The 13,487-nt window shown below is 41.0% G+C and overlaps 1 protein-coding gene across 1 annotated transcript in view; it reads right to left on the reverse strand.

Moving 5' to 3' along the window:
* Positions 1-13,487, reverse strand: part of csmd1a (CUB and Sushi multiple domains 1a) — a 2,254,753-nt gene that overhangs the window by 769,094 nt on the left and 1,472,172 nt on the right. Inside the window, exon 7 of the mRNA XM_072251121.1 lies at positions 9,445-9,522. Within this exon, the coding sequence (XP_072107222.1) occupies positions 9,445-9,522 (78 nt within the window). The remainder of the gene's footprint in view (positions 1-9,444; positions 9,523-13,487) is intronic.

Below are 13,487 nucleotides of genomic sequence, written 5' to 3' on the forward strand. Positions count from 1 at the left end.
GCAGAAGATATGACCCAGTGTTGTATGTAAAGTTTGAGGTATACAGGGTAAACAGGAAGGGGGGAAATACAATACAGCCAATACTCGTATGCATGTGTTTATATACTCGAACACACATGGACACTCATTATTAGGTACGCTGGTATGTCTGTACAACTGCTCTTGTTAATGCAAATATGTAATCAGCCAATCATGTGGCAGCACCATAATGCATAAAACAATGCAGATATAGCCAAAAGATTCAGTTGTTACTCCGACCAAATATCAGAAGAAAATGTGGAAGAAATATGATCGAAGTGACTTTAACCAAGGAATGATTTTTGGTATTAGACAAGATAACATAGAAAACCCACAGCACAATACAGGCCCTTCGGCCCACAAAGTTGTGCCGAACATGTCCTTACCTTAGAAATTACCTAGGGTTACCCATAGCCCACTATTTTTCTGAACTCCATGTACCTATCCAGGAGTCCCTTAAAAGACCCTATTGTATCGGCCTCTACCACTGTCGCCAGCAGCCCATTCCATGCACTCACCACTCTTTACATAAAAAACATACCCCTGACATCTCCTCTATACCTAATTCCAGGCACCTTAAAACTGAGCCCTCTCGTACTAGCCATTTCAGCCCTGGGAAAAAGCCTCTGACTATCCACACGATCAATGCCTCTCATCATCTTCTACATCTCTGTCAGGTCACCTCTCATCTTCCGTTGCTCCAAGGAGAAAAGGCCAAGTTCACTCAACCTATTCTCATAAGGCATGCTCTCCAATCCAGGCAAAATCCTTGTGAATCTCCACTGCACCCTTTCTATTGTTTCCACATTCTTCCTGTAGTGAGGTGAGCAGAACTGAGCACAGTACTCCAAGTGGGGTCTGACCAGGGTCCTATATAGCTGTAAAATTATCTCTCAGCTCTTGAACTCAATCCCACGATTGATGAAGGCCAATGCACCGTATGCCTTATTAACCACAGAGTCAACCTGCGCAGCAGCTTTGAGTGTCCTATCGACGCAGACCCCAAGGTCCCTCTGATCCTCCACACTGCCAAGAATCTTACCATTAGTACTATATTCTGCCATCATATTTGACCTACCAAATTGAACCACCTCACTCTTACCTGGGTTGAACTCTATCTGTCACTTCCTTTGCATCCTATCAGTGTCCTGCTGTAACCTCTGACAGCCCTCTACACTATCCAAAACACCCCCAGCCTTTGGGTCACCAGCAAATTTACTAACCCATCCCTCTACTTCCTCATCCAGGTCATTTATAAAAATCACAAAGAGAAGAGGTCCCAGAACAGATCCCTGAGGCACATCACTGGTCACCGACCTCCATGCAGAATATGACCGGTCTACAATCACTCTTTTCCTTCTGTGGACAAGCCAGTTCTGGATCCACAAAGCAATGTCCTCTTGGATCCCATACTTCCTTACTTTCTCAATAAGCCTTGCATGGGGTACTTTATCAAATGTCTTGATTTCAAATTTCAATCCATATACACTACATCTACTGCTCTTCCTTCATCAATGTGTTTAGTCATATCCTCAAAAAATTCAGTCAGGCTTGTAAGACACAACCTGCTTTTCACAAAGCTATTTTGACTATTCTTAATCATATTATGCCTCCCCAAATGTTATAAGTCCTTCCTCTCAGGATCTTCTCCATCAACTTCCCAACCACTGAAGTAAGACTTACTGGTCTACAATTTCCTCGGCTATATCTACCTCCTTTCTTGAATAAGGAAACAACATCCGCAACCCTCCAATCCTCTGCAACCTCTCCTGTCTCCATTGATGATGCAAAGATCATTGCCAGAGGCTCAGCAATCTCCTCCATCACCTCCCATAGTAGCCTGGGGTACATCTCGTCTGGTCCTGGTGACTTATCCAACTTGATGCTTTCCGAAAGCTCCAGCATGTCCTCTTTCTTCGTATCTACATGCTTAAGCTTTTCAGTCCACTGCAAGTCATCACTACAATCACCAAGATGTTTTTCCATAGTGAATACTGAAGCAAAGTACTTATTAAGTACCCCTGCTATCTCCTCTGGTTCCACACACTTTTTTTCAATGTCACACTTGATTGGTCCTATTCTCTCACATCTTATCCACTTTCTCTTCCCATACTTGTAGAACGTCTTGGGGTTTTTCTTAGTCCTGTCCGCCAAAGCCATCTCATTGCCCCTTCTGGCTTTCATAATTGCATTATTAAGGTCCTTCCTGCTAGCCTTATAACCTTCTAGATCTCTGTCATTCATCATCATCATCAGGTGCCATGCCCAGTTTGAGCTTTGACAGCCATGGCCCACACACTCCTGTTTCGGGTTAAGTGGATCAATTCATTGGTATTCATTTCCAGTTCTCTGGCTGCTGTCTCCACCATCATTTGTCTTTGCCTTCCTCTTGCTTTCTTCCCTTCAATCTTTCCCATAATTACCATGCATTCTAACTCCTCTTTCCTAATCACATGTCCAATGAAGTCATGTTGCCTTTTCATAATCTCATACATTATTTCTCTTTTTGTGCTTGCTCTGTTCATGACATCCTCATTAGATATTTGTTTCATCCATGATATTCTTTGCATCCTCATCAAAAATGACATCTCTGCTGCTTCATTTTGTTTCCTCATGCTACTAGATATTGTCCAACATTCTGATCCATATAATATAACTGGATAAACGTAACATTTCAGTGCTCTGAGGCGGGTTATCATGCCTAGTTTAGTGTTGTTCAGTATACTCTTCATTCTCGTAAAGGTGTCTTTTGCCATCCCTATTTTTCTTTTGATGTCCATGTTGCACCTGCCATCTGATGTCACCCAGCTTCCCAAGTAGCAAAAGTTCTGTACTTGTTTTATGTCTTCCCTGTTTATTCTCAGCCTGCAGACAGGATTCTCCTTCTTTTTGGATATCACCATACATTGTCTTTTTTCAATTGATAGATAGACCCATTTTTGCACTTCCTTCAACAACTATATGAATTAAGTTTATCATTACTTAGTTTTTTGAACCTTTCGTAAGTTTTTCTTTTCTTCTTGACTAGATTTACAACAGCTTTTGTACACCACAGTTCCAGTACCCTACCAACCTTTCCCTCTCTCATTAGAATGTATCTATGTTGAACTCCACGCAAATATCCTCTGAACATGTGCCACATTTCTTTCGTACATTTCCCTGAGAACATCTGTTCTCAATTTATGCTTCTATGCTCCTGCCTGATAGCCTCATATTCCCCTTACTCCAATTAAATGCTTTCCTAACTTGTCTGTTACTATCCCTCTCCAATGTTATGGTAAAGGAGATAAAATTGTGATCACTATCTCCAAAATGCTCTCCCACTGAGAGACCTGACACCTGACCAGGTTCATTTCCCAATACCAAATCAAGTACAACCTCTCCTCTTGTAGGCTTATCTACATATTGTGTCAGGAAACCTTCCTGAACACACCTAGCAAACTCTACCCCATCTAAACCTCTTGCTCTAGGGAGCTACCGATCGATAATTTGGAAATTAAAATCTCCCACCAGGGCAACCCTGTTATTACTACACCTTTCTGGAATCTGTCTCCCTATCTGCTCCTTGATATCCTTGTTACTATTGGGTGGTCTATGAAAAACATCCAGTAGAGTTATTGACCCCTTCCTATTCCTAACTTCCACCCACAGAGACTCCATAGGCAATCCCTCCATGACTTCCTCCTTTTCTGCAGCTGTGACACTATATCTGATCAACAGTGTCACGCCCCCTCCTCTTTTGTCTCCCTCTCTGTCCTTTCTGAAGCATCTAAAGCCTGGCACTCGAAGTAACTATTCCAGCCCCTGAGTCATTCAAGTCTCCGTAATGGTAGTTTGACTATCTCAGAAACTGCTGTGTTCCTGGGAATTTTGTGCACAACAGTCTCTAGAGTTTACAGAGTATGATGCAAGAAACAAAAAGAAAATATTCATTGAGCAGCAATTTTGCAGGCAAAAATGCATTGTTAATGAGATGGAGTCAGAAGAGAATGGGCAGACTGGGTTAGGCTGTGAGGAAGGCAATGATTTCTCAAATAATCACACATTACAATGATAGAATGAGGAAGAGCACCTCTGAATGCACAATACATTGAAACTTGAAGTAGATGGACTGCCGCCACAGAAGACCATAAACATACACTCAGTAACTACTTTATTAGATACCTCCTTTTTGCTAATAAAGTGACCACTGAGTGAGAGAGAGAGAGAGAGAGAGAGGAAATGTACTTTTTTATTTGTGACTCACATGACCCCCCCTCTCTGTTTTGCAATTCTTGCTCCATCATATTGTTTAAAGTTAATAGAGATTTATTAAAAGACTACTGGCTGCAATAGCTGTGAGTGCTGGTTCAACTAAGCACTGAGCAAAGGGGAATAAGTACTTTGGAACTGCTGACATTTCAGTTTTTGAACTTTTAGTTTATCATGGTTTACAATTTTCCCGTTTTGGGGGCTCTACTGTGAAAAAAGGGGGCACGCAATTCATAAATAAAAGCTCAGTTAATTGATCAAAATCCCTGGTTGTAATACTCATTTAAATGAACAAAGGATGAATACACTGTGCTGGAGATACAAGGCACTGTAGATGTTATTGCTCATCTTCTGTCCTCCACTTTTTGCAAGAGAGTGAAGTTTCACTGAATTTTCCAGGATATACTGCGCAAAGCTTTGAGTTGTGGGAGTTGCCAATGCCAAGAACAAATACAACAGTGGCTGGCAGCAATAAGAAGCAATTGCTAACAAAATTAATATTCAAATCTCAAATTCCATCCCGCCTAATCCTAAGCATCAAATAAGCTGTATTCTAGCTCTTTCTTAAATAAACTGCAACAGAAAACAATGCAGGGGAGTTGGAAAGACAAATGTACAACAGCATGACTTAACATTCAATACTTTCGGAGGTAACCAGCAGCAAAATCAACAAGCAGTCATGCAAGCTTCAAAAATGATGCCGAAGACCAGGGTAAACAGTGCAGAGGGAAGATCTGAAGTAGCATGTATCTGCTCAAATTTATAATTAGAGATCTCAACTGCACGAGCTCAGCTAGCTTGTCCAGTTGCTATTGGCGTGCTGGTAATCCTGGCACACACCTCGTCAAAGCAGCTTGACTTCCTTCATATAACTATGTTATTGTCACTGACAACAAAGTAGTCGTCCATCTGTTGCACTAATCCATCTGAAGATACTTTGTAAACAAATACGCCAGAAGTTCATGACCAACATGTCATGAGTTTGCTTCACATTTGGTGCTGGTATTTACTTTCAATTGCTAGATGCTTGTTCCCTCTTCATCTTTGGTATTACAGAGAACTTCATTTTAATAGTGGTTCACATCTACATTCAGACAGAGAGGGTGAACACACTGATTTTAAACTTGTTTTTAAAACTCTAGGATTCATTCTTCATCCGCCAAAGCAAAACACTTTGATTCCTTCGGCACCACTAACACATCAGTATTCCGTAAAAATATTGATGTATTAGGGACATATTGTATGTTGACAGACTTTAATATTTATTTTTATTGTTTTTTTAATGCTTATTGTGTAGCAATCATTTCACTCTCCTTTACATTTGTGTACTGAAGAATGACAATAAAAAATCTTGATTTGGGGTTGGATGATTTGGAAGCAATTAGTCCAGTGACACTAACTGTGTCTGTGATGGGAGTAGGTAACAGCTTCCGGACTATTGTCACTCAAAAATTATACAATCCACTCACACTCATTCATTTTCTAATGGACAACAGCCTCTCCCCAATCCTGCTTCTCCATGAATCTAGAGTCCCAAGATTCATTGCCATAACACACATTCCCCTAAAACCCAGACTCTTATGGAAATAGTCAGTAAGATGCAAGGTGTAGTGACTTTGCAATTCAATTTATCTGATGCATATAGAAAATCTTTAGGTTTTGCTGGGCATTTATCCACCTTATCCCAGAGATCAACAACACAGAACTGGAAACAAGCACAAATCCCTTCACTGTGTGACACTTCATGTTTGAAATTACTATCTAAAATTTCATTGCAGCTTAATTAAATCTGTTTTATTATTCAATAGTATCTGACTCCATCGTGTATTCAATATTGGTTTTCCTCTGCATAATCCCTAGATTATTCCATTAGTTTTTTGGCAATGAAGTATATCATTGCATTTTGTTACCATACTCTTCTAAGTATTTAGCTTTGTAATTCATTTGAAATATAAGTTCAATGATGGCAGTTTAGGATGAAATTTCACATTTTCAGACATTTCAAGATTGTTTAATGTCATTTGCAGTACACAAGTTTAAAGAGAAATGAAATAATTGTTACTCCAGAACCAAAGCAGCACCAAAAAACACAATAAGATCAAGAATAGAATAATAAAGAACACAATAATCGCAGAAGAGTTTCTTGATTTTATGTCTATAAAATGACAATAGGTAGAAAACAATAAACGCATAAGAGCTTCTTGATTTCATGTCTATAAAATGACATGAGGTGACTGACAGGAAATGATAAAGTAGTGGTAGTAGGAGATTTGGTGGGTGTGTGGAGATGTTGATCAGCCTTAATGCTTGAGGAAAGTAACTTTTTGTGTCTGGTTATCCTGGTGCGAATGCTACGTAGCCTCCTCCCAGATTGGAATGGGACAAACAGTCCATGAGCAGGGTGAGTGGCATCCTTTGTGATATTGCTGGCCTTTTTCCAGCACCTTTCTATAGGCTGGTGTAGGTGATGTATTGGACAGTTTTGACAACCCATTGTAGAGTGCTCCTGTCAGGGCAGTGCAGTTTCTGTACCATGCAGTGATGCACCATATTAAGATGTTCTCCACTGTGCATCTATAGAAGGTCTTGAGCACAGATGTGCATAGTCCAGCTCTCTTCAGCCTCGTCAGAAAGGAAAGGCGTTGGGTAAGTTTTTTTTGATTGTGTGATATGTGTTCTGGAAACATGAGAAGTCGTCCAAAATGTGCATTCCCAGAAGTTTGAAACTGCTTGCAGTTTCCACTACTGTGCTGCTGATATAAAGAGGGGTGTAAGTGGTACAAGTTCTCCTGAAGTCAAATAGCCATCTCTTTTGTCATGTCGACATTGATGAAGTGGATATTTGCTTGGCACCAGTCCTTAAGCTCTTCCACCTCCTCTCTGTAGGCCGTCTCATCGTTGTTGGTGATAAGCCCCTCCACTGTCGTGTCATCGGCGAACTTGACAATGTGATTACTTGGGTGTTGGTGTGCAGTCACGTGTGAACAGAGTGTCAGAGTGTACAGCAATGGGCTCAGCACACAGCCTGGGGGCAACTGTACTGCGGATGATGGGAGGGAGGTGAGGTTGTGCATCCTGACTATCTGAGGTCTACCTATGACAATAATATATATAGAGAGGCATCCGTTAGTCTCGTGAGACCATGGATATGTGCCTTGGAAAGTTTCCAGGGTGCAGGCCTGGGCAAGGTTGTATGGAAGACCAGCAGTTGCCCATGCTGCAAGTCTCCCCTCTCCATGCCACCGATGTTGTCCAAGGGAAGGGCACTAGGGCTGATACAGCTTGGCACTGGTGTCGTCGCAGAGCAATGTGTGGTTAAGTGCCTTGCTCAAGGACACAACACGCACGCTGCCTCAGCTGAGGCTCGAACTGGAGACCTTCAGATCATTAGACCGACGCCTTAACCACTTGGCCACACGCCAACACACAATAATGGTCAGATGGATACAGATATTCTGCTCTTGACTCAGTCAGTAGCAACACAATGACTGTAAAATGGCATTGGGATTCATTCTTTGCATTTCACCAGCAACCATATAACCTCAGTGGAAAATGTAGTTGATTTAAAAAGTGTTTTAATGCTTTATTAATCTAATCCCATTAAAAAATCAGAACTATTGAAACATCATTGTAGTTGACAAAATAACTTACTTAATGCCAAAGGTATATATTTTTATCATTAAAAGGCCAATGTAGTTATTACATTTTGAATTATTACAGTATTTCTTACTGTATTAGTAGTAAAAATAGAATATACTAGAACATACTACAGGCCCCTCAGCCCATGATGTGTTGACCTTTTAACTTGCTCTAAAATTAATCTAAACCTTCATTCCTTCATCGTCCACCATTTTTCTGTCATGTGCCTTGGAGTTTCTTAAATGTCCCTAATGTATCCACTTCTACCACCATCTCAGCAGGGCAATTCACATACAATTAAAATCTACAAGTTAATCAGAATTAAAACAGCACTGTAGACCAGTTGAGATCTCAACTAATTTGGACTCTCCCACTCAGGCTTCCTTAACTTCCTCCGAATAGTAATTTAGAATTCAAAATCTCTGAGCAGACTTGTGGAGATGATGAGTATACCATAATTCATTTGAAAATATTGAAATTTGAAGTATTACACTCAGTGGCCACTTTATGAGGTACACCTGCACAGCTGCTCTTAATGCCAATATCTAAACTGCCAATCGTGGCAGCAACTCAAGGCATAAAAGCATGCAGACATAGTCAAAAGATTCAGTTGTTGTTTAGACCAAACATCAGAATGGGGAAGAAATTTGATCAAAGTGACTTTGATCGCGGAATAATTATTGGTGACAGATGAAAGATTTGAGTATCTCAGAAACTGCTAATCTCCTGGAAGTTTCACACACAACAGTCTCTGGAGATTACAAAGAATTGTGCATAAAACAAAAAAAATCCAATGAACAGCAACACTGTGGGTGAAAGTGCCTTGTTAATGAGAGAGATCAAAGGAGAATGGCTAGACTGGTTCGAGCTGACAGGAAACCAACAACAACTCAAATAACCATGCATTATAACAGTGGTGTGCAGAAATGGATCTCTGAAGGTGCAAGACGTCAAACCTTGAAGTGGATGGGCTACGGCAGCAGAAGACCACGAACATACATTCAGTGGACATTTTATTCAGTACAGGAGGTGCATAACAAAGTAGGCACTAAGTGTATTGGCTATTGCTTATAGGTTTGTCAACTGTTTTGTGAAAACCACAGGGGTCAAAGACCCCTGTGCACATGTAATAAATAAAGGTGCACATAACACCTTCAAACTGCACTCATGGAACTAAACATCCTGATGTGAACACAACTGGTGGTCGACGTTCTCATGTATAAAAGTGGCAAGCTCTCAGTGATGAACTTCTTGCCCCAAGGTCACCTCAGTCTAAAGTAAACAAGATGATGTGTCTTGAACCTGTGATGATCAGGTGACTGACGGAAATGCCAAAAAGTGCAAGGAGGGAAGATCAACTATCTCATTGCAAAAAGAACATTTCATCAAGCAACACAGTTCTGGTATACACCTTTACTGACTAAGCATTTTACTTCCTGGAAAACAGGGGCAGAATTTTCACTCCACCCAATTATACCTGGGTAATCACTTAAAATAGTGTCGATTGATAATTCATTATTGGAAAATGAGACTTACAGACAGAGTTCTTGTGGTCGCTGTCTTTGCTGGGAAGCATTTTGACTCCTCGAGACTTCAGTTCAATTGCCTTTTTGACTTTTGTGGAAAAAGAGAGAATAAGTTGAGAAAAGTTAGAAAAAAATGTTCAGCAAGTTAGAATATAACTAAATTTAAAGACGTTATTAATGTTTAATGCTCATGATTTCACGACCTATGCTGATGTTATTAAATCTGATTCTGATTCTGTTTAAAAGCTTATTTTCCCCCTGTACAGCAGTGATTTATTTTAATCCTTGTGAAGAAATGCTATGTTTCTGATTATTTAGTTAATATTTCTGACCTGTGAAAACTATTCACCTTATGAAACTATACCATATTTGCATTTATTTATCTCTTTTAAAACAAAATTTCTACACACATACCATGGAAGGCATTCTGTTTGTTTGCATCACCTCCTGGGATGGATGTGCCACTGCACAGATTCAGGAAAAAACTCAGCCAGCTCTATCACAGGCACTTTCTTCCCCACCATTGAGGACATCTTCATTAGTGATGCACTATTTATTTATAGATATATGTATTTATTAAATTTTTTATTATGTATTGCACTGCACTGCTGCTGCAAAACAACAAATTTCACGACACATATCAGTGATAATAAACCTAATACTGATTCTGCAGAAGGTTCCGAGAAATATTCTTCCACTCTACCTCAAAAACATGCCGATTTGAAATAAATTCCACTGTCACTGTGTGATATTCACTCCACTCATTACATCAACCAATGTTTGGCTCATCATAGTGAACTGGAAATATGGAGCTGAGTTAGAAGAGGTGATGTGCCAAAGACCCAGCCTTGATCAGGGGTGCTTCTGAGACACCATCAACTTGACATACATCAAATCTCAGGAAGCAGTTGAAACAAGAACCTGGATGTAAACTGACGTTGTTTAGAATCAGAATCAGAATCAAGTTTAATATGACTGACATGTGTCATGAAATTTGTTGTTTTGTACAGCAGTACAGTGCAATACATGAAAAGAAATAATGAATTACAATAACATATACACACATACAGTACTGTGCAAAAGTCTTAGGAACATATATATAGCTAGGGTGCCTGAGATGTTTGCACAATAGTATATCTGTCAACTTGGAACAGAGAGAGAGAATTTGTAAGTCTGGCAGGAGCAAAGAATGGTGAGAGTGGAATGCCGTGGAAGGGATGTGGGACAGGCAACAGAGAAGACATGCTAGGGGCACGGGGGTGGCGGGTGTGCATTTGATTCTGAACAATTGGTTTATTGATCAGTACAGAATGTCCCTCTGGTGTTTCCTGTTCCCTCCCTTCTCCCTGCCTCCCTCCCACTCTCAGTCCACAATAGAGACCCATTTCAGAATCAGGTTTATCGTCAATTACAGATGTCATGAATATTTTTTGGGAGGTAGTAATACAGAGTAAAATATAAAATTACTACAGTACCCTGCAAACAACTTAAGCACCCTAGCAATAAGTATCTGCCTAAGACATTTGCACAGTACTGCATATAAAATTAAATTAAATAGGTAGTGCAAAAAGTAAGCAAACATCTAGTGAGGTGGGGTTCATTGTCCATTCAGAATCTGATGGTGGAGGGAAAGAAGGTGTTTCTAAAACACTGAGTGTGTTTCTTCGGGCTACTGTAGCAGCTCCTTATGTTAATAACGAGAAGAGGCATGTCCTGGATTGTGAGTGCCCTTAATGATGGAAGCCACCTTCATAAGGCATTGCCTTTTTAAGATGTCCTCGATGATGGTCAAGACCTCATGTACAGCTTATTGGACCACTTGCTGTTTCATGAATTTCCATTAAACATTTTGATCCTAAGAGTTTTCAATACAATTCAGTTCAAGAATCTAGGCTGCCCTGCCGATATTCAGTAGTAATTCTTAAAGAAAAGTCCAGAGCTGGTGTCCCTAAAGCAGACATAAACAGAGATCAATGCCGACTGGCAACTCCTGCAGTACCACTGGTGTCAAACTGTATGGAACTCTGCCATTCCTTTGGATTCATCTGCTGCATGGAGAGGGGGATCCTACTGCATGGGCAACAGTTTGCTCTCCATAATGTACTGCCCTGGCTTGCGTAACAACTAATGGCAACAGCTGATGTGCAACAACTATGGTTGGCCGGTAGAGGGCCCTTTGAGTGCAGTGGTCGAAGAGGTAGTTCACCTGGACGTTGCCTACAATGACGTGTTTCACTTAAGAGAAAAGGCTGAATAAATTAGCAAGTTGCTGTGTGATTGGCCAATAAGCTGTTAGTGTGTTCGAGAGTTCAGAGTTCAGTTCCAGTGCTGTCAGTAAGGAGTTTTTACGTTCACTCTGTGAGTGTGTGGGTTTCTCTGGGTGTTCTGGTTTTCTCCCATGGTCTAAAGACTGGTTAAGAGGTTAATTGTTCACGGTAAATCTTCCTGTGATTTGGCTATGATGAAAACGGTGGGATGAAGTGTAGTGCAGCTCACCGGGCTGGATCGGTTGGATTTTATTGATCTCTAAATAAAATAAAACGTAGAATCCTTCCTATCTGGATAGAAAGCAACCTATCCCATCCTGTCTCCAGCAAGGTGTAGTGAAAAGCTTTATTTTGCATGTCATCCAAACAGATTCATTCATTGAGTTGGTACAAGGAAAACAAAATAACAGAGTGTAGAATAAAGTGTTACAGTTGCAGAGAAAGTGCAGTACAGGTAGACAATAAGGTGCCAGAGGTGTGATGAGGTAGATTCAGGGGTCAAGAGTATGTTTTATCAAAAAAACGACTTCATTAAAACCTGTGCGGATGAGTGTGTGCCCACAAAGACTTACGGTACATTCTCAAACCAATGCCGTGGATGAATCAGGAGGCACGTCGTCTGCTGAAGGCTAGATCTCTGACATTCAAGTCTGGTGACCCAGGCCTGTACCAGAAAACCAGGTATAATTTGCAGAGGGCTATTTCAAGGGCGCAGAGACAATTTCAAATGAGGTTGGAGGTGACATCAGATGCACGGCAACCCTGGCAGGGTTTGCAAGACATTACTTCCTACAAAGTGAAACCCAATAGCATGAATAGCAACGATGCTTCACTACCAGAGGAAATCAATGCTTCCTATGACACTTTGAAAGTGAGAACACAACTACAGCTGTGAAGATCCCTGCTGCACCTGATGACCCTGTGATCTCCATCTCAGAGGCTGATGTTAGGCTGTCTTTAAAGATAGTGAACCCTTGCAAGATATGAGTACCTGGTAAGGCTCTGAAAACCTGTGCCAACCAACTAGGATATTTTCAAACTCTCATTGCTATGGGCTGAAGTTCCCACTTGCTTCAAAAAGGTAACAATTGTACCAGTGCCTAAGAAGAATAATGTGGGCTGCCTTAATGACTATCTCCCGGTAGCACTCACATCAACAGTGATGAAATGCTTTGAGAAGTTGGTCACGATTAGACTGAACTCCTGCCTCAGCAAGGACCTGGACCCATTGTAATTTGCTTATCGCCTCAATAGGTCAATGGCTGATGCAATCTCAGTGGCTCTCCACATGGCTTTAGACCACCTGGACAACATAAGCACCTACATCAGGATGCTGTTCATCGTCTATAGCTCAGAATTTAATACCATCATTCCCACAATCCTGATTGAGAAGTTGCGGAACCTGGGCCTCTGCACCTCCCTCTGCAATTGGATTCTTGACTTCCTAACCAGAAGACCACAGTCTGTGCGGATTAGTGATAACATATCCTCCTCATTGACAATCAACACTGGTGCACCTCAGGGGTGTGTGCTTAGCCCACTGCTCTATTCTCTAGATACACATGACTGTGTGGCTGGGCAAAACTCAAATACCATCTATAAATTTCCGCTTCACCCAGTAGCTTGGCCTCCACAGCCATCTGTGGCAATGAATCCCACAGACTCACCACCCTCTGGATAAAGAGATTTCTCCTCATCGTGGATCAAGGATCAACTTTATTCACAATATACATTGATATGTATTAGGAATTTGCTCTGGTGTGTTGGTTGCGACGCGACATGCAAC

The sequence above is a fragment of the Mobula birostris genome, chromosome 2 (genome assembly GCF_030028105.1).
Source record: "Mobula birostris isolate sMobBir1 chromosome 2, sMobBir1.hap1, whole genome shotgun sequence".
In the NCBI taxonomy this organism is placed as follows: Eukaryota; Metazoa; Chordata; class Chondrichthyes; order Myliobatiformes; family Myliobatidae; genus Mobula; species Mobula birostris.